Source organism: Amblyomma mixtum, chromosome 1 (genome assembly GCF_055824585.1).
Source record: "Amblyomma mixtum isolate Tamu chromosome 1, ASM5582458v1, whole genome shotgun sequence".
Lineage (NCBI taxonomy): Eukaryota > Metazoa > Arthropoda > Arachnida > Ixodida > Ixodidae > Amblyomma > Amblyomma mixtum.
Genome location: NC_143012.1, coordinates 24,676,976 through 24,697,356, shown reverse-complemented (window position 1 = coordinate 24,697,356; position 20,381 = coordinate 24,676,976). Strand labels below are relative to the sequence as shown.

At 44.5% G+C, this 20,381-nt stretch overlaps 1 protein-coding gene across 1 annotated transcript in view; it reads left to right on the top strand.

Moving 5' to 3' along the window:
- The first annotated feature begins 730 nt into the window (after positions 1 to 730).
- Positions 731 to 20,381, top strand: part of LOC149365768 (vitellogenin-6-like) — a 35,783-nt gene continuing 16,132 nt past the window's right edge. The window contains exons 1-18 of the mRNA XM_089545931.1: positions 731 to 831; positions 2,791 to 2,811; positions 3,528 to 3,670; positions 4,398 to 4,532; positions 5,533 to 5,733; positions 6,825 to 7,010; positions 7,479 to 7,621; positions 8,298 to 8,481; positions 9,513 to 9,697; positions 10,562 to 10,730; positions 11,811 to 11,981; positions 12,553 to 12,753; positions 13,531 to 13,751; positions 14,394 to 14,500; positions 15,049 to 15,338; positions 15,892 to 16,012; positions 16,897 to 17,143; positions 18,941 to 19,229. Of these exons, the coding sequence (XP_089402057.1) occupies positions 789 to 831; positions 2,791 to 2,811; positions 3,528 to 3,670; positions 4,398 to 4,532; positions 5,533 to 5,733; positions 6,825 to 7,010; positions 7,479 to 7,621; positions 8,298 to 8,481; positions 9,513 to 9,697; positions 10,562 to 10,730; positions 11,811 to 11,981; positions 12,553 to 12,753; positions 13,531 to 13,751; positions 14,394 to 14,500; positions 15,049 to 15,338; positions 15,892 to 16,012; positions 16,897 to 17,143; positions 18,941 to 19,229 (3,057 nt within the window). The 5' untranslated portion in view covers positions 731 to 788. The remainder of the gene's footprint in view (positions 832 to 2,790; positions 2,812 to 3,527; positions 3,671 to 4,397; positions 4,533 to 5,532; positions 5,734 to 6,824; positions 7,011 to 7,478; positions 7,622 to 8,297; positions 8,482 to 9,512; positions 9,698 to 10,561; positions 10,731 to 11,810; positions 11,982 to 12,552; positions 12,754 to 13,530; positions 13,752 to 14,393; positions 14,501 to 15,048; positions 15,339 to 15,891; positions 16,013 to 16,896; positions 17,144 to 18,940; positions 19,230 to 20,381) is intronic.

Genomic DNA, 20,381 nt, shown 5'->3' with positions numbered 1-20,381 from the left:
AGGACGAGTGATCCATGCCCTGAATTTGAAGAACTGATGATCAACACCTTGAGGCTTCGGCTTGACATATGCAGACAGCATTGAAAACAAGAACACAGTACAGAGTGCTGGATTAACATGAAATAAATCGTTGAAGCTGAGAACCAGGCATAATCCGCGGGATACGTATTGAAGCTTCAACGCGAAAAATACAGATAGAAGATACATTAGGTAAGCCCCGAAACTCGGGCCATGTCCTTGAATAAAACCAAGGGGCTCAATCACCTAAGCGCTGTAAGGAAGCGACAACGAGAAGTAAAATTGCAGCACGGACGGACGTTACCTCCGGAGTGAAAAGCGACAGTTATCACAACAAAAGGCAGAGGGCAGTTCGACGACCCCTTCCCGATCTCTTCGAAAAGATCTTTGAATAGGAACATATTGGTAGCAACTAGAAGTCGTCTCTAGCTCCCGAAACGAGCATCCTCCTTTCCCCTTTTTGAGTGGGCCATTTTTATCAACCGAGCAGCGACTGCGCTGTGGCCTCTCATGAGACCGAGACCCTCGAAGACGCCCGGACACAACCGCTATCGATGAGAGCCCGCAGACGGAACAACCGATTAAGAGTGGTTGCTTTTGTCGATACGACTTATCGTCCTCTACCTGTCCGATGGACGCTGAGCTCTGATTGGCCCGCGGTGGTCACGTGGTCGCCGCGGCGGTTGTTATAAAATGGGCAGCCCGTGTCCAGGACTGGCAGCGGCTTGGTGCGGACGAGTCTCAGCTCCGTCCTGCTCCATACGGCGAACATGCGGCTACTATTGGGGCTGGCAGCCCTCGCGGCTGTTGCCGGTAAGTACGCCTTCGAAGTCTTCTCCCTATGGATTAGCACTGTGCTGGGTTTAGAACTTTGGTGAGCATATAATCGAGCTTTACTTCCAGAAGGTATTAGTACGGAGAATACATTTGTGAACGCAAAGACAGAAAGTTTTTTGGGTGAAGCACTTTCTTGGGAAAGTGTTTAACCCTTGCTGTGCCAAGGGTTAAAGGCGTAAAGACTGCGCAATGCAGAGACACAGAAAGGCATTTGATGATGATGATGACGTCCTCAGGCGTAATGGCACATACCCACGGCGGGGATTGGCCAGGGTGCATTTTCTAGAAAGGCATTTCCCGTTGACTCTCTTGAGTACGTCTTTTTTTGTTTCTTCAGCCTTCACAGAGAAATCTATGTAGGTCACAGAGAAATCTGTGAAAGTCAAAAAGTGGAATTGGGGCAGATTGTTTCAGGCTGTTATTCTACGCTAGTCCTTCTAAACGAATGAGAAAATTAGAGCTATAGGGGCGTTGATGAGGAGAAGAAAAGGTAGGATAGGCGCGAATCTGACATCAGCTGGATACTTGCAAACATCTAGGTAAGCGAAGTCCGCGATGTACCCAGCGCTCTGAGAAGGGTCTCTTATTGAGGCTTACTGCACTAGATATTCATTTGAATTTTAGGGCACAAAAAAAAGACGGCGCATTTTAATTATGGTTCTATCGATCACTTCTGTGTGTCCGGTGTTCTACGTCAATGCACGACCGTAACGACGCAAAAAGGTTTTATGTTTTGGGAAAATCTTACTTGAGTCGAAAGCCAGCCCGAATCACAAGAGGATAAACATGGGAGCACCCGTGAAGCGGGAAATTAAGACTAGAAGTGAGACCACGATGATAAGGGCTCAAACCAAGTAGTTGCCATTTCTTTGGACGTGCAAGCATACGTACGCAGTCTCTCACGTTGTTTTTCCCGAAAATCAAGGCTCTCCTAAATGGGTGATCGAAAGTCATAACCCCAATTGAAAGAGTTCTCTAAAACATAGGTAGCAAACTGCAATGAAAGGTACGGATGGGCATGAGTAGGCTGAAATAAACAGCGTTTTCTTGTTCCTCTAAAACCGAATGCATTTATTGTGACGCCTTAGAATCTTCAAAAGTGAATTTTTGTCGTAATTTTAAATATCATGGCACTTAGAGAAAACAACGATGAATAGGAGGGGACAGAGAAGGCTCCTGAGTAAAAAAGAAACAGGTTCTAGCTATTCTGTATAAACCGCCTATATGTTACTCGGTTTTGGGAGCAGATTTACAGAGTGAAAGGTGGCAGTAGAGCGCAGAAAATAGTTAATGAAATAGACGATATAGAAAGAAAAATCTAACCACCTAACTGAGTAGATGTATTGCAAGTGTAGGGCATAATTTCTGAACTTTTTTATACGGCCATAGTACCCAGGCCTTCTGTCTGCCACTGCTTTCATTAGTCATGGTAACTAAAGTTGTGTTAATTAGAGAAAGAATAGTTTGAACGTCGGGCTTCATGTCCCTTTCCATATTGATCAACACATTATGAGAGATTAAAAAATTCTTGATTGAAACGCCATGTCTCGATATAGTTTACCGGAACAGCTGAGGTATATTTAACCATGGCCCTTGGTATGTGCGGAGATGCTGGGGCTGTGGAAAGATAACTCATTATGAGTGACTAAAAGGCCTTATGAGCAAAGATATCAAGTTCAATCAAATAAAGACAAAAATAAATAAAATTAAAGAAGAGGAAAAGTACTGCGCAACAACAAGAACACAGAATATTTTGAAACTTGTGAATTGAAGGAACGTCATCGAAGCCGTAGCGTGGACATATATGCAAAACATTCATAGGAACTTGGAGGCGCTATATAGTCATGTACTCGTATGCTGAAATTGAAAAGATGTTTTTATGTTTTTGTTGCTTCCTCACTTTACGTGATTTTTTCTTTTTTTTCTTATTTCCAGTCTCCTTCACCTTCGGAAATGGTAAGACGTCTACCTCACGAGCGCTGTTTTCTCGCGTCGGGCGTAGATTGTTTCAATAAATGAGCCTTCCAATGCTGCGGATAGTTTTTGAGAGGAAACATTGAATGCATGAGCTTCTACCTCTCAATTGAGATTAAAAAAAAAAGCTTCAAAATTCTTCCGAGCATTGCACGGTATGATGTAGATAATGCAGTCTCCGCAGTGATAGAAGCGTTAAGGAATCGGTGAAGGCCACAAGTAGTTCATCGAAGCTGTCCATTGTGCAGCTTAGCTCAGTTAGCAGCTAGATTCAATTACGCAGAGTTTGAGTATGAAGGCCCTACTAAGAGCAAAACTTCGCCCTAGACCTTCAAAGGAAACACAAAAAGATGCTAACAAAAAATGTAAGAAATGAGAAGAGGAAGAAATACGGATTAAAAGCTTTTGAACAACGCAGCCATTCCAATCGTCTGCTTTTAGCAGCGGATGACAATTCTACTGGCACTATAAAACATGGAAGAACGCCCAAACCGTCAGCAACAAGGCTAAATGTTCCGGTGCGAACGTACCACAAGCCTGTTAATTGGGTATAAAGAAGCCGTGAATCACGCTTTTCATCGCGTGAAGCAAAGTGCAAATCAGAAACACATAGCATTCTCATTTCCATCTTACCTAAATGAAGTCTTGACAGGAAGAGATACTTCATCGCGAATGCATCTGATGCACTAAATCCACAGGCTACGAGATCGGACGAGAATATGTGTACACCTACTACGGTAACCTGCACACCATCATGCCGGGAATGAGCCAGCAGATCTCCGGCGTCGTCCTAAAGAGCAAGATCTTGGTCCAGCCGAAGAGGGACTACCTCATCTTCAAGGTTAGGAGTAACCCCTATCTATCCAGCATTGTGTTTTCTTGCATAGAGTCTGTTATTCTATCTAGATGTCAGTCGGTAAGAATAAGATAAGTGTAGTTAAATCTGCCGAGATGAGTAAGGCCCGCTGAAAGCGTTTCTTGATCCCGTTCTGCATCTCTCCCTTTAACACATTAAGAAGGGACCCTTCCTCTTACTGGAGTAGGAAGAGGCTTCGAAATCTCGTCTAGTAAGAGCTGTGAAATGAGGTGGTATTTTTATTAAAGTCTAAGAAGTTCAGTAGAACTACACTTATGGTGTTATTTGGCCCTGAGATGATTCCGAAACTACCTTAGCGTAAACATCTAAAGGATAATCAGATGACAGTTACTTTAGAAAAAGGGGGCTTTTTATTAATTTGACCATAGGTGCCGCAAGGGTAGTGCTACTATCATTCTACATTAAGAAGCTGCAGCATGCGAGGTAGGGTGACCCACAGGAGTACTTGGTAAACCTGTACGGCCTTTAAGAAAGATTTACAGGAAGAAAATGAGGCTGAGTCGGCAGAAAACGCGGGAGAAGTTAAAAGTAAAAAAAGAATTTCTTGTTGCAATCACTTTGCTTGGCCGCTGGGCTTGTTTCCTCAAAATTCCTGAGAATGGAATTTTTGTTAGGGCACGGCTTTGGCGCCGTCTTCTCATATGGAGACTCCACGTCAAAATGTCGCCTTTTTTCCCTCCTTTTCACTCAGGTGATTGACATGAAATTCGACAACGTTCACAAAGACGTGGATGACTTCTACGAGCACCCGTTCAACTACCGCACGGTTGACGAGCTCAGACGCTTCATTGAGAAGCCCTTCACCGCCCGCTACGACCACGGAAAGGTAGGTATTCCGGCTTGCTCGTTGATGTGCTTCGGTTATTGTCAGTAGTAAATGAGCCAGTAATCAATGCCTACATACAAGACCGCATTGGGCAATTCGAACAAATTAAATAATATAAACGGCGCATCGATGTTGTATCAAAGGCGACTCCAAGAAAAAATTTCTTGTGCAATAGGAGTTAAACCAACATGGTAAAGATTTTATATACGTTTAAGCTGTATCAAGTGCCGCTGCTGTGTGTAGGACGTATGATAGCTGTGGTGCTCGGATATGTTCACTTGAAGTCGAGCAGTAGAGCCAGCCAGTGAAGCAGTCAGGTCCATAACAAGTTGAAATGTTAGCACGCTTTTTGTTTATATTTTTAGAAACAAACAAACGCCCGCTCGATGGACCGTGCCGCAAAAGGCGTCTGTATATCATGTATTCTGATTGTATCATTAAGAGCCAAAATACGTGCCATGTGTCCCAAGACGTCCCGTAAGTATACTAAACACGTCCGGCCCAAATAACTCACTCAGTATTTACGATGGTACTGTGATGATAACGTGCACAACAATGATTTGAAAGATGCACCGCAAGTGCTGTGTAGAAGTGCCCCTATAATGCTACGGCGCTGTTGCACGTGAAAGTCTACAAGTGGTGTTAGAAGTAAATGTAGCGCGCCTTTAAAGTTACAATGCATAACGGCAGACTTTGTGGGACTTGCCACTTTTAGTGCGTCATTCGCACGCCGAAATACTAAGCGCCCAATTTCAATACTGTACTGCTGACTCCAGCCTAAATGGAAGACAAAGCTTGTTCCATTTGCTTTTTACCCGACCCGTTGCAAATGGAAACACATGCGTCGATTACAGCGGATACAAAGAATGTAAAACGAAGAACAAATAATTATGTCGAATTGCATGTGGCCGTCAACCGCGATCGAAGAAGCGAATTGTTTCTGTACATCGTCTGGAACATTTCATCACGAGTTAGGCTTAATGTCTCCTCTGCACCGCAGGTGATGAACATTCAAGTGACGCGCGGTGAGCCGGTGTGGTCCATCAACCTAAAAAAGGCCATCGTGAGCTTCTTCAACGTCGACCTGGAAGGCAACAACGCCATCCTGCCTAGGGAAGAGGCTTTCTACGCTGACTGCGAACGGGGCAACTGCATCGGTGGTGTGCGCACGGAGATGCCCGGCATGTACCGCATCTATGAGGTAGGCTGTTTGTAGAAATGTATACACTAGCGCGCGCTATTCCAGCAATTACAGTATACGAAAGACAGCTAGATAGAGCTCATGGAAGCACAGAGTGTCTTTGAATCGTTTCGAGGTTTAATCATTCCTTATGTGACAAAGGAACACACTAAGACATGATCCATAGGTCCATGAAGTTTATCTTGCTGTGGAACAGAGCCAAGCAAACAATGAAGCACTAAATTCATAGATCAAGTACTGAACCTTTATTTCACTAAAAGAATACAAGTGGTGAAAATGGATGACAGCACGAACGGTGTTCCTTTGGAACTTGGCAAGTTACGACCACCACCCATTGAAAATGATTTACTTGTCTGGTTTAAAGCAAAACAGTAATAATAATGAGCAAATAATTAGTCAATCCCGGGTTGTAAAAAGACATAATATTATGTATTACCAGAAGAAAATGCTGTGTTGATAGATGCTGCAAAGTTATAAAAGCGCAAGCAAACAGGAAAAATAAATTCGTGCTTATAGACACTAGTTTTCACGCGGGAAAAACAAAATGTATGACACTGATATCTTTCATGCTATGGCATATTATGATTACAAGAAAAATGTTCTCAGGTCTCGATCGTTTAGCATCACGGTACCAATACTTTGTTGATCAAAGAAGCTAACTCGGCTCGGTGGTTTATGGCTTACCGTCTGCCAGCTACTTTCAGTGCTTGAAAACGTTATTTACAACGATAATTGTAGATATGGTTACACCCCTTTTTCAGGTTAATGATAGGTTAAAATTAACCTAACCCAGTCGAAAAATACCCCAGAGCGCGCCCCAAAACACGACTAAAAAAATCTGTCCTGTCATTACGACAAATTTTTTGCGGTATGGAGAAGACATTTTTTTTGTCACGTCAGAACTGGCTCTGTCGTTACTACAGAGGACTTTACTACAGTATCGAAAATCCTGTTGTTACTACAATAATTTCAGTCGTCGGGTCCCAAAATGCTACAAGAAAATCGGTTGTGACAACAGAACACTTGCTATTCTGTGTTTCAATAGCAAAATTAGTGCAGGACATAATGAACTTCTCCGTGTTGTTTCGCAGGACGGCATTTACGGTGAATGCGAGACCCTGTACGACATCCAGAAGACCGCGTACCCAGAGAACCCTTTCGCCAACATCCTCAACGTGACCAAGATCAAGAACTACAAAAAGTGCCGCAACACGCCACAGATCTTCTTCGGGATGGGACACGGCACACGTTGCGTGGAGTGCACCGGGGACGAGACTGTGAGTGAACACAGTTCTATTCCTGCAAATCCTTGTTCAGAAAATATTCGAACTTCGAGCAAACAGGTGCACAACTGCTGAGAAAAATTTGCACCCTATTCTATTAAGTAACGTTCGAGAAGAACAGTTCTCCAGGACAATAAAGGCTTGTTTGTTGATTTGTATAATTTTGCACTTCAGTAGGAAAATATCAAGGAGACAGGCAGCCTCCTAAACCGCATTTTTATTTCTCTCGTTGGTGGCAATGATCGACCGGAGCCACAGTTTCAATAATAGCACCGTGGATCAATGTCTGTGAGTGCTATTTCAAGAGTGCACTGGTTTTAAAGCTTCCTTGGGGCCTCTGGGGCACTTCGAAACGCAAATTTTCTATGAAAAAAAAAAAAAAAACATGCGACCGTTCCTGTGTTAAGCATCGAAATCGTTTGACATGCAATTTATGTTTGCTGTTTCCTTTCATAATTGCAGCACCCTCTGACTTCCAACGCTGCTTATCACTATGACATCCGGGGTACCCGGCACAACTTCATCATCGAAAACGCCATTGCTGACGGCGAGATCATGTACAGCCCGTACACTCCCGACGGAAACGTCATTAGAATCATACTTAAGTAAGTCTTTGTTATTTGATCCCAACTTTTAAGCCCCGCGTCCACTCGTCTTAGGAACCTTGACCTTCGATTTCAACGCCTCGCCATCTGCCCAGAGCTGCAAACAATTAGAGCATCAGAAAGTTAAGACACCAACATACACAAGTGTACTTTTACGTATTAAATTATCTGCAGCAGTGTCGAGAGTAATGTGCCGTCATAAGCAGATCTAAGTGATCCCACAGACTATGTATCGCTAGGCCTGCAGTACTGGTGCGCTGGTCCTAACGCGAGAGATATATAACAATCCAAATTTCAGCTATAATTACCAGCTCAGTCTACGTTTAGAATGCTACAGTTACGGTCTTCGGATCGTCACTGCTGTGAGGTTCAAGCAATGATATTCTTATTGAAAAACACTATCATTCATTCGAGCCAACGATATAGCGACGGAGTGACAGGGCGGATATCGGGGGAAAAAAATGCCATCAAGATCGGTAGCGAATAAATTGAACCGACGTTACAAGATGCGTAGGGTTAAAGCGGCCACCCCTGGGGCAAAACAGAGGTTTAAAGATTGTTTCGAAGGCCGTACATAACTTGGCTGGCGACGATAAAGATATCAAGAAAAATTTACTGAATGGGGGTGTCTTTTTAGAGTGTTCAACTGTGCATAACTGGGCTTTCCGGTGCACAGCCGTACTCTGCACCTGGTGGAGATCCGCGACAGCATCAGCGACATGGTCTTCAACGAGGACCTGGTGACGTTCCCCAAGCTGACCTTCCTCTTCTCCGATGAGCATGGCACCAAGCGAGTGGTGGACCTCAAGAGCGCCCACCAACTGGTCGCTACATACGGACTCAAGGGAAATGTCGACGAGGTACGTGTGCTTGATGAAGTGGAGGTTAAGGAAGTAATTCGGTTGTAAGGTAAATTATGGAGTGACCTGAGTCGGCCAGGAATGTCTAACCCAACGTAGAAGCTTAGCCTACTGATATGCACCGCGGGAACCGTCATGATGGCCAGGAACTGGTCCACGCAATATCATATGCTAATGATGTTTGACAGCTCAGGATTTTCAAGATAGGATAAGACAATAAGAAGCGCATTTTTTAAAAACAAAGATGTGTTAGTGAATGCGTTATCGAGCACAAAGTTATCGAACAGTTCACAGAACCGCTGGACGAAGGAGAGCGGAAAATATATACTGTCAACTTAAATTCAGCGCTTTAGTAAGGCATCTAGGACTCCTCTAAGAGCGCGTCGGATGCGCTAGATTACGAGCGGAATGCGACAAGCTTGACACTCAATTATAAGAAAGGACTCCATGCAATGGAAAGCCAACAAACATGGAGCCCATCCAAACTTTTAAAGCAGGAAAACCGAGAACGGGAAGGCGATCTGATGCATGCATCAAGCTAATACGTGATACTACCTTTATCGAAAGTAACGAGCCCGAAAGGTTTCACTCTTAGTCTTGAAGGGGGGTTCTTGCATGCTCTGTGGAGGTCCTAACTTTACGAGAGGCGAGGACGAGGGTGCTTCTCAACTTCATGGCATATGGAACGCTGGCGATGCGTAACCGGTCACGCAGCGCGGCACAGCAGCTGATCCCTTGGCCTCTATACTTTTGACAAAGGCTGCACTCTATAGAAACATGAAGTGGGAATCAGTTCAGGGTAAGACGGCACAGAAGCAGTTCAAGAAAGCCGGAAGAGACTTTTGTCCCGCACTGGAAGTGAACATGGGGATGATGATGATTGTCACATTACAGATCAGAAATTATAAACTCTCAGTTTTCAATATTATTCTCACTTCGAAGCGTACTGAAAACTGAGTTGAAGAAAAAAGGCATCCGGAGGGAATCTCACCTAACGCCATGACGAGTGCTACAAAATAATCTCTTCGCAGGTGGGCCGGCTCTTCAAGAACCTTGTAGAGTGGGACTTCAGCGAAGAGGACCTGAAGGAGGCCATCAAGAAGGACATGCTGCCAATCAAATTCCTCGAGGTCATCTACTCTTTCGTCCTGCTCGACTACAACCAGATTGACGACTTCTACCACCGCTACGTCGAGTCTGGCTCCTCAGACCACAAGTACGTGTCCCCGGTCTACGCCTCTTCCGATTCATAGATTCGATATTTGATGATTTGAAGGAAAGAGCCAAAATGGTTGCAAGAGACCGTGACAGCAACTGTGAAGTTGCGCAGCATGAATAGCCAAGAAAACGTCGCTTTCAAGCAGGGAATAAAGGTGCGCTGGATTCGAAGAGTTGGCAAGCGTCGCAGGAGCCTGCAGAAAATTAGATGAGAGGATGAAATTGGAAAGCTTGCGAGGATAAGATGGTCGCAGCTGGGACAGAACCGGATTAAGTGGGGAGATATGGGAGAAGCCTTGCAGTGATGATGATGATTTAGACAACAAAAATGACAGAACGTTTGCGCGCTTCTATTGCCGTTTGCACGAATGAATGCGTAATATCGAGCGAAAGCTTATTAGTGGCACGACGGATAATGCAGAATATTTGGTATTAGCTAATATATATATTTAATCTCAAACCAGGAAGAGCGCTTGGCAGAATGCAGTTCGTACGAAACCTCGGTAAAGAGGGACCGGAGAAGATAGAATTCTTGAAAATTCAGAACAAATTGAACAAGGGTTAGAAGGCAAGCCGCAGTTTGCGAGCAAAAGCTTGTACAAGAGGACTCGTCTACGGCTGGGTGTTTATATGAAGTTGATGAGACATCGAGATGCGCTTCATGTTTAAAAGAAAGTAGCAGCTATTGAATGCATTTTTGAATACAATTTACCTTATCAGAATTCAACTATTCCTGTATTCAGTTCCTCACACTTATTTCGCATCTGCCATACATACATGTAAAGTGACCTACCGAGAAGCTCAAAAGCAACTAACCACTCTGAATGTGAAATTCTTACACTGTATTCTGTTCTTGACGCAGGGAGACCTTCCTCGAAGTGCTCACGGCTGCCGGAACCAACCCATCGTTCATGTACGCCAAGCACCTGATCCAGAGCAAGAAACTTGACGAGGACGAGGCCTCGGAGCTGCTGATCGACATTCCGCTGCACCTGCGCGAACCCACCGAGATCCTCTTCGACGAATTCTACGTAAGTGCCTACGCAGCTGCGCTTCTGGCCATCGTTGATGCCCCAAGAAGCGTAGCCTGTTTCATGCTTTTTCATAAGCAAGGAACGAACGTTGTGAAGCATTCAGGCTAATAACCAGGTTAAATCTGATGGCTTTGAAAAGTCAAGCATAAAAGAAACTGAGGACGCCACTGCAGTCATGCAGTCTTAACTGAATGTACCGAGTAATAACGATGAATAGGGGTTGTACCTTGCAACTATTTTTCTGTTTCCTTTAGCCGGCGGCTCGAGTATTCGTAGAGAATGTAACGTAATGGAGCAGCCAAATTATGTAGTTGTGATGTTGTATTATCTGTGTTGTTCCAGTAGAATTTTTCATTCGGAGAGTTGCCGATCTAAATTCGTAACAAAGGTGAATTTTTCCTTTCAAGGAATTTTATTAGGAAGAAAAATCTTGCTTGCCCCTGAATATATTAGAGACCACCTCGATAAATTTGAGCGCTGTGGCCCTCCCTCATCCCGAGGAACGGCAAGCATTAGTAAAAAAAATAGGCTACGAAATAACACTGCCAAAAACACAAAGATTTTCTGAACTGCCGAACGGAAAGCTGTCTCAAAACGGGATTTTTCGATCTGAATTTTGGGTTAGGCTTAGATAATCACCATCTAAACCGTCTACAAGGGAGCACCCCTGAACAGATTTTTTGCTCACAGCACCTGAAATAACTATGGCTGTTCTCTAAAGGTTTATTTTTTGTGGAAATTGTTGCATTATTTTCATAGAGACCTCATCTTTATGAGCCGTTCGGTTGTGAAAAAACGCCGTGGCGTCGCCGTCCTGAACTAGAGTTTGTTTCGTTTTATGTGCTGTCATGAAGGACGTCGCCGGCCGGTTCGAGACTCTAACAGAAACAGATGGTTTGAGCATCAATGACAGCGAAACGAAATCCCACCCTAACACTGCGCGAGATGGAGACAAAATGACCCATGAAAAGCAAACGCCATATTTTCTAAGCACATGCCCGAAGCACATAATAATTTGCTGACCCTTTAAGGGTGGCTGTTATGGTCTGACGTCTCTGTTAATCTCTTTTCTTGCAGCGCCTTTGCGAGGTCAGCTATGTGAAGGAGACGTTTACCCTTCACTCGGCCTGCCTGAAGGCACTCAGCACCCTGGTTTACGAGACATGCATCGTCGACTACCACAACACCTGGAATGATGCCAAGGAGCACGCTATCTGCACTCCTGAGCTCGCCACCAAGTACTTCAACGTGAGAACCCTGTTTGGTCTTAGATAGATTAAAGCTTAAAGCAAAGACTTAAGAGTTTTAGCTTTAAGAGCTAAGACTTAGCGAGCGCAGAAAATCTTACACTGCTCGATCGGGACATGAGAATGTGGACAAAAATAAAGAACCTCACTGAAAAAGGCAACAGAAAATTTTCTGTCGTCGCAACAAATTCTCTGCGACGTTTTTCCCATGAACTTGTGGTAACAACATAAATTTTTATAGTGAAGCAGAACTTTCTACAGTTACTGCAAAAAAGTACTACGAAACAACTGACTACGAAAAGTACTACAGAAGAAACCATAATACTACAGAAAATACTGCAAAAAGAACAGAAAAATCTGTCGTTATGACAAACAGACAAAACATTTTGTCGCATTTCTGACAGGCTCTATCGTTTATCTCGACCAGAAACTTTCGCGTAACCATTTCGATTAAGATACTCTGGTTAAAATATATAACTTCTTAGCTTAGCATGTCGCAACAACAGCCAAACGACGTCTCACTTCGTATTACTTGGCGTGCGAAAGTTTTAGTGAGTTCTTTTTTTCCCCAGTACCTGATACCCGTGTACGACAGAGAGATGAGCATTCCCGAGAGGATGCTCTACATCAAGGTAGCCGGAAACTTCGCCATCAAGGAATCCCTGGAGTACCTGGAGAAGTTTGCAAGAGACAAGATCAACAAGTACCCGGCTCACCTGAGGATGATCGCCATCTGGTCCCTCAGCAAGGCAGCTTTCCTGTACCCGGAGAAGGTAAGGCGAGAGTCCGCAGAGTACGTGCTACTCAGCAAGGCTGTGTGGTCAAACTGACACAAGGGAACGGATTAGGACGGAAAAATGAGTCGAATCAACAGAGAGCTGTCAGCATTCACATTGTTCATAAGCGTTTCCTAAGGGCAAGCCCGCTGACTCTATACCTTTAATGAGCAGTAATTGAGATCCTTTGCACACACGTGACGACGCAGCCTGTTTTGAAGCTCGGGTTATCACATACTTTGCAAGAACATGCTGTTGACTCAGGCCGGAAGCACCTAAACATCTATGCAATTTGTAGCAGGCTAACTTTGATAGAATGAAAACTGCTCTAACCTGTAACGTAGCTTCAGATATCGACTTTCAATGCAAGCGCAGCCGTCTTTCGTAATCAGGTCTGCAATATGACAGTGACGATGCTAGTAAAATACGGGGCTAATTTAGGGGGTTTGAGGTCAAGTGTGAGCTGATGGGAGGACTCATGTGTACCCTCCACGAACATAACTTTAGGCAGCACTCCAGCAAAGTTTTCAACATGTTTATCTTTATTTTCTGTTGGCCTGTGTAACATTTAACGGTGTTCCACATTTTTTCATTTTTGATCTGAAGCCGGTCCGATTACATCAGCAAGTCTAGTTAAGTTCGTGTGTTCCATTCTGTTCCGATGAGAACTCATCATGTACTACGTAAAAACGCGCTAAACCGCATCGCTCATCGCTTGAATATTTTTTTCTCCGCTGTAGCTCACCGGATTTTGCACCATTTCTCGACGCGCAGGTTCGCGAGATTGTTCTCCCCATCTACCGAAACTGGACAGAGACGCACGAGATTCGACTGGCCGCGTTCTCGGTCCTGATGAGGACGAAACCCGATCTCTACCTCCTCAAGTCTATCGCCGCCGACTTGATCTCGAAAGAGCCCAACACACAAGTCATCACATACGTCTACACCTCGTTCAAGAGCTTCGCCGAGTCTGAATACCCGTGCCACTTCGACCTGTAAGTTTAAAGACACTTCTCGGCTGTCCTGAGTGATTTAGTCGATGTAGAGCCGTCCTCAGAAAGCTATGCCTCCTTTAGCTGTTTCGGGCCAGGAGTGGTTGGAACAGAGGACTTCTAGGCAGTGTTATTCGCGGCATGTCAGATGCATGGTCAGTTGTGTATCGAACAAAACTAAATGAGATTTCTTCCAACCAAGATCAAATTCTTGCAATGAGAGCCGTGTCTGAAAAATAAGAGGTCAAAGTTTAATTACGCTGGTATTTGTAACTGTCTATAAAGGCTACAGAAATGTTCGCAGCCCTGGATGCTTGCAGCTGAGTTCTCTAAGTTGAAGCGATACAGTGGAGGCACGGCAGATTTCGTATAAAGTCAAACGATACTCTGGATTAGGTGCAGATTTCTAATCCCATGAAACTGCCTGACTTTCTTTCATGATTTCAATGGCGAGTGCAGCTACTGCAAATTCGGCAGTGAGATCTCGTAAAAACAGGCTTTACCTGAATACCAAAAGCAGTCTTTCTTTAATTAAAAAATCACCCATTTTTAGCAGGAATAAGTTTTCATAGAGTTGCTACTGGTTTCAACCGTTTAGTTGCCTTTCTTAAGTGGCGTTCCTCACGGGTACAATTCCGTCTTAAGGTCCCAACATATGCGGTACGTGATGCCCATCCTGGAAGAAAGCGAAGTGCTGAAGGACATCAACGAATGGACCTACTCCAAGATGCTCATGGACACTGGCTACGAGCGTAAGCGAGGCTTTGCACCTGCTATTTCATGCACGTAGTGATTTGCAGCAGGTGCGACACTTTTGGTTACATACAAAAGTGTCGCACCCATCGCGGTGGGTATGTGCCCACAAACGCTTTGGCCTTGTGCGTAAGGCTCTGTAAGCAGTGCAAGCGCACTAACAGAAAAAAGTTTGCCTTCGATTCATGCATGAAGTACAAATTTGAAAATAGACTCAGTGCTACGAACGGAACTGCCTTTGACTGATATCATGGCTGTCCAGCTTGGTGTGCTGAAATAGCCAGCAGTAGTTCTGCCTGTACTGAAAGCATTAGATTCATACCAAGACACAGGGAAGTGCGTTTAAAAAGCGTTGAGACACATTTTTGAGGCGTCAAGAATGAACTGATGGAAACTGTTCTGTCTCTAAGTAACAACTAAGAGTAAAATCTATTATATCGCGAACAACAACAAAAATAGTCCTTGCTAGTTAGGACAGCTCCACTGATGATGATTTCTTTGTCGCATAGAACGTGAAACTTATGTTTTGTACTTTTTTCCTGTCCAGCCGAGTACGACTACGGAGGCTTCACAATGCTCTCGTACATCATGGCCAACGACAGCTACCTGCCGCGCTCTGTACTGCTCAAGTTCAACGAGTACAAGAACAACATGAACTACCACAGCTTCGAGATGACCTTCGACAGCTGGGGTCTGGACCACGTGCTCGACAAGGTGTACGGACCCCGCGTCACCGGAGACGTCGACCCCGAGCGCAGCTTGTGGAACTTCTTCGGCCGCAAGAGGCCCACGCGCGACATCTCAGTCAACAAGGAAGTCAAGGAGATCGACCAGAACGTAAGTGAAAAAGCCTACACCACGGTACGGCTAGCTTTGCCGTATACGCAGTGCCTCATTTTATTCGGTGTAACTTTTCCGTGAAAATGCTTTGTACAATAGTTGCAGAGGAAAGCTTTCGAGGTTGCCTTATCGGCCAGGTAGAAATCTAACTGAAGCACATTTCCAAAAATCTATTAATAACAAAGCTAATATCTTCCCCTGAGTTAATGTGAGAGCATTGAAAACTTCATCGGGGAAAAAAAAACTTGTGGTCCGTCATAATATTCATCTATTGGCTGTAGGGAAGTGACTCCACCACATAGGAGGTGGCGTCACTTCCGGTGAATGTATCAACAGGTTCTAATGCTATCTCATTGCCAACACATAATGTAATTATGTGTCCCTGTCAGTTATGTACTGAGTAAACGAAACGAATTCGAATGTGAAAAATTGCCATGAATATGTGGAACCTAAGTATGCCAGGCAGACAATTTTTTGAGTATTTATTGTGCTTAGCGAACGAAAGTGACAAGTTCACAGGGTGAATTTTTTCTTTTCCCTGCACTGGTAGCTTCACATCGTGACACGCGATTACGAAGATGCGTACGTCAACTTCCGAATGGTTGCCTTCAACAATGAAATCATGAGCTTCAGTCTGAACCAGACCGACCTGGCTCCATTCTTCACTGAAGGTGAGATGAAATGCACCCCTGTTCGCTGTTTGAGTAGTGTACAGCCAATATCATCCATCACAGATCTGAATTAATTAGCTGTGCTTCCCTCCTCCAAAATGCTGCTTTCTCCGCCCGAATCTGGTATGTTGTTAAATGTATGCAGTAAACATTCCTCTTTACTGCTGACTTAATTTGTCCAAATAGCTATACAGGGCAACTATAGCCATAGCCTCATACATCGTACTGGACTGCAACACATAAACGTTTCAAGACTTTGTCTGAGCAGTGTCGATGTAATTCACATTGTGCTTGTGAATATTTCGCAATTGACAGATAATACTTCCATTTACTAATCATAGTCCGCTACATAACACGCACACAAACAGAGAAAGAATAAGTAATATATCAATGCAGAATGTGTAGTAGCTGGAAAGCCAGGTTATACCTCACAAGTAGACAGCACCCAAGGTTCCTTGCTAACCGTATAATAATACGTCTTCTATGGGTACAAACTTGAAATAGCTTTTGGAAGATGAGTGCTTGTGGCTCATCGCTTTTGTTCGAACAGTTGCGGTAGCTGCCGAGGTGAGCTCGCGCAAAATTAATTGGGCAGTTTAAGCAATCAAGGATGATTCACTCAACGTCAAAAAAAAAATTTAAACTCCAGCTCTGGAATCGTTTACTCAGAAGCTCAATCGCAAAGTGATAGGCCAGCCAACTCACACCCCTATAAACAAAAGTGGCTTCGTGAATGAAACTATGCTTCAAGGCATATCTCCTCTGTGAGAAACTAAGCGGCAAAAGTACTGCCGGTATACTGAAAGAACTGAGAGTTCTCTGGTACGTCACTTCCGTGAACGTCAGCTTGCCTCACAACTCTGTTACCCCCTCCAACCTTGCAGGAGCCGACCCCTTCGCGATGATCCACATCTTCGCCGGCGAGGTCAAGGACTTCAAGGTCCGCACCTTCATGATCGGCGAAGACATGTCTCTGTTCCTGCCCACCGAGCTCGGCCTGCCTTTCTACCTGGAGCAGAAGCAGCCAGTGTTCACGCACTTCAAGAACAAGGACTTGAAGTTGAACGTCAAGGTAACCGCAGACGGCCAGCACCTCGAGGAGATCGGCGCCAAGATCCAGGGACACATGCTGTAAGTGAACAGTGCTCCAGTTCGCATCTTTCTTTCTTTCTTTCTTTCTTTCTTTCTTTCTTTCTTTCTTTCTTTCTTTCTTTCTTTCTTTCTTTCTTTCTTTCTTTCTTTCTTTCTTTCTTTCTTTCTTTCTTTCTTTCTTTCTTTCTTTCTTTCTTTCTTTCTTTCTTTCTTTCTTTCTTTCTTTCTTTCTTTCTTTCTTTATTTCTTTTTTCTTTCTTTCTTCCTTTCTTTCTTTCTTTCTTTCCCTCTTTCCTTCTTTCTTTCTTTCTCTCTTTCCTTCTTTCTTCCTTTCTTCCTTTCTTCCTTTCTTCCTTTCTTTCTTTCTTTCTTTCTTTCTTTCTCTCTTTGTTTCTTTCTTTTATTGATGTCCATTTTTACAAAATGGAGGAGGCCGAGGTAAAAGCTGCAACAGTGCAGCTTGAGAGGCCCTCGACCTCTTCTACTTCTTGGTTCTAGTAGAAGCATTTGAGTTGTTGAGGCCACTTACCATGCCCGAACAGAAGCCATGCATGACTGAGAGGACTCTCAACAGACGCAATGAAGTAAAAATAAATCTTCCATTCTCTCCGCAGCAGCTCAGATTGACTACAATACCAGACGCACCTTGGTTAAGTGACTGAAAGATGCAATCTATACTTCAAGTTTAATGGAATTACATTAGGAAGGCCATGGATGCGAAAATTGTTCGGCATAGGTGCCTGTGTTATGCCTACAATTGCCATCCGTGGCAGGTGAGGTTTAAGGCGATTTGCCCTTCTACAGTTGTAGGGTGAGCAAGAAGAGGCCGGTCTGATAATGATTCAACAAAAGTGAATAAAAGGAGCAACTACGAATAGAATTCGAATAAGGATAGAAACATAATTAGAATAGAACAAAGTTGGAACAGTATCATAACTGGAATAGAATCGGAATTAGAATAGAATCAGAGGTGGAATGGATTAGTGAGTGGAAGATACTGGAATCACAACTAGGATTAGACAGGCACTGAAAGACGAATGCTATTGCATTTCCTTCGCATCAATCTAATTGATAGTCCTCCGAGGTGGCTTAGTGGTTATTGATAGTCCTCCGAGGTGGCTTAGTTGTCCTGGCGTTCGGCTGTGGAACCGAAAGACGCGGGTTCGATCCCGGCGCGGTGGCCGAATTTCGATGGAGGCGAAATTCTAGAGGCCCGTGTGATGTCAGTGCACGTTAAAGAACCACAGGTGGTCGAAATTTCTGGAGCACTTCACTACGGCGTCCCTCATAGCCTGAGTCGCTTTGGGACGTTCAACCCCGATAAACCATAAACAATTGATCTCCCTCAATATCTGTCCTGAAGCCTTCATATATATCACTGAAACTCATGCGCTCCTGAACAATTTTTTTGTGAAAGGAAGTTTGTTACGTATGCTCGCCATGCACTTAAGTACCACCGAATGAAAATTTGATTCGTGATATAAAACAGTTTTAATCACGATGCGTAGATGCAAAAAAGAAAACTTAAAAAGGATTCCCGGAAATAAGCTATCGTATCGTGATGCACAGAGCTAAGAGTGCCTGTTGAACTAAATATATATTGAACTTTCAGTACGGCGGTCGCTGTTCATCTAAAGAAAATACATCGCATTTCGCTCAATCCGAGCAAATAAGACTGTTGAAAATTTTTGCGCTGTCAGTATTGTCGCATGACGCTAAAACTTGAGGAGTTGCCACTAGCCGTCTGCCTATGCCTTCTTAAACGCCGAATGTCTGCCCAGAGCAATAGCCACCCATACTCGTGCTGACGTGTGGCGCCCTCTCTTGTTTCGGCAGTTACGACGCACACATGATCGAGACGGCCAGCATCCTGCTGCCCTTCGAGAGGGTGAGCGTGGGCGTGGGCTACGACAGCCGCAGCGCCGTCTCCTTCCCGATGAACATCGACACCGGCCTGAACTTCATCGATCGCAAGTTCAAGATCCACTCGCAGCCCATCACTCCACACGAAGTGTTCCACTACGAGTTCAAGCCGTTCAGCTTTGTCGAGAGCTTCGAGAACTCCCTCCCTGTCGTCCACGAGGAGACCAGGGTCGACCTCTTCCTGCCCGAGGACCTCCACAAGGTCAGTTCTTCTGAGAAGCTCTCAAGGACTAAGAGAGAGAAAAGCCGCCGTGGTGGCTCAGTGCTTATGTCATTCGGCTGCTGACCAGAAAGACGCAGGTTTGATCCCGGCCGCGGCGGTCGCATTTCGATAGAGGTGAAATTCTAGAGGCGTCTGTACTGTGCGATGTCAGTGCGCGTTGAAGAACCCCAGGTGGTTGAAATTTCCGGAGCCCTTCACTACGGCAGCCCTCATAGCCTGAGTCACTTTGGGACGTTAAACCTCTTTAACCAAACCACAAACCAAAGTAAGAAAGGGAAAGAACTGTATCCCAACGCATCTTTAAACATCTACGTTATCCTGCGCCAAGGTCAACAAAGCCAACTGGTCCGAGGCCATCGCCAAGTTCTATACGTTGGGGAAGAGGAGTGTGGGTAATGGAGAGTTCAATGGCAACGGGAATGGTCCAGATTAACATAGGGTTCAGGGCAACCTGCATTGCTCACAAGGCCTCTCCGCGCGTGCGCGTCTCATCTCTTCCTGCTCCATTGGTTGAAAATGAAACTGACTGCTCCTTCTGCGCATGAGCAATTTATGTTAGTGAGAGATGCATGCGACCGATGGCGGCAGCTATCAAGGACAAAAAAAAACTTGCCACTTCGAAGGCGCAGCTCGCTCCTCGTGGAACCATATGGCGCTTCAGTTTCCCACGTGCATTTGTTTTCAATCATTAGCAGATGAATTTTCGCCACTCCCAAGAGGGCGTCACATCTTGTGAAAAAGGCAGATTGTAGCATGCAGGTGAGGATCGGAGACGATGAAAGAAAGAACGGGCAAGGTGGGAAGTGTATTCATATGTATGCGCCGAAGAATGCGTAGTCTTGGGCGAGTGAGAGATTTTCCGGGAACACAAAAGACACGGAGAGATTCTCTAATGTCATAGTGAGGATTTATTTGGCTTTTTCCCCTTTATTTCAGGAGATCTAGGCAGCATCACTTGGGGCTAATTACTTATGCTTTGAATTTTTTAAAATAGGATAACGTGTTGTTAAATCGCTAAGTCGACGAGGAGAATAAAATGTGATTTAGGGTTCCTGCTTCGCGCAGGTTTTCTTCAAAAGATGTGACGTATTTGGCACTTGACGAAGGTCAATAATAAAGATAAAGCAATAT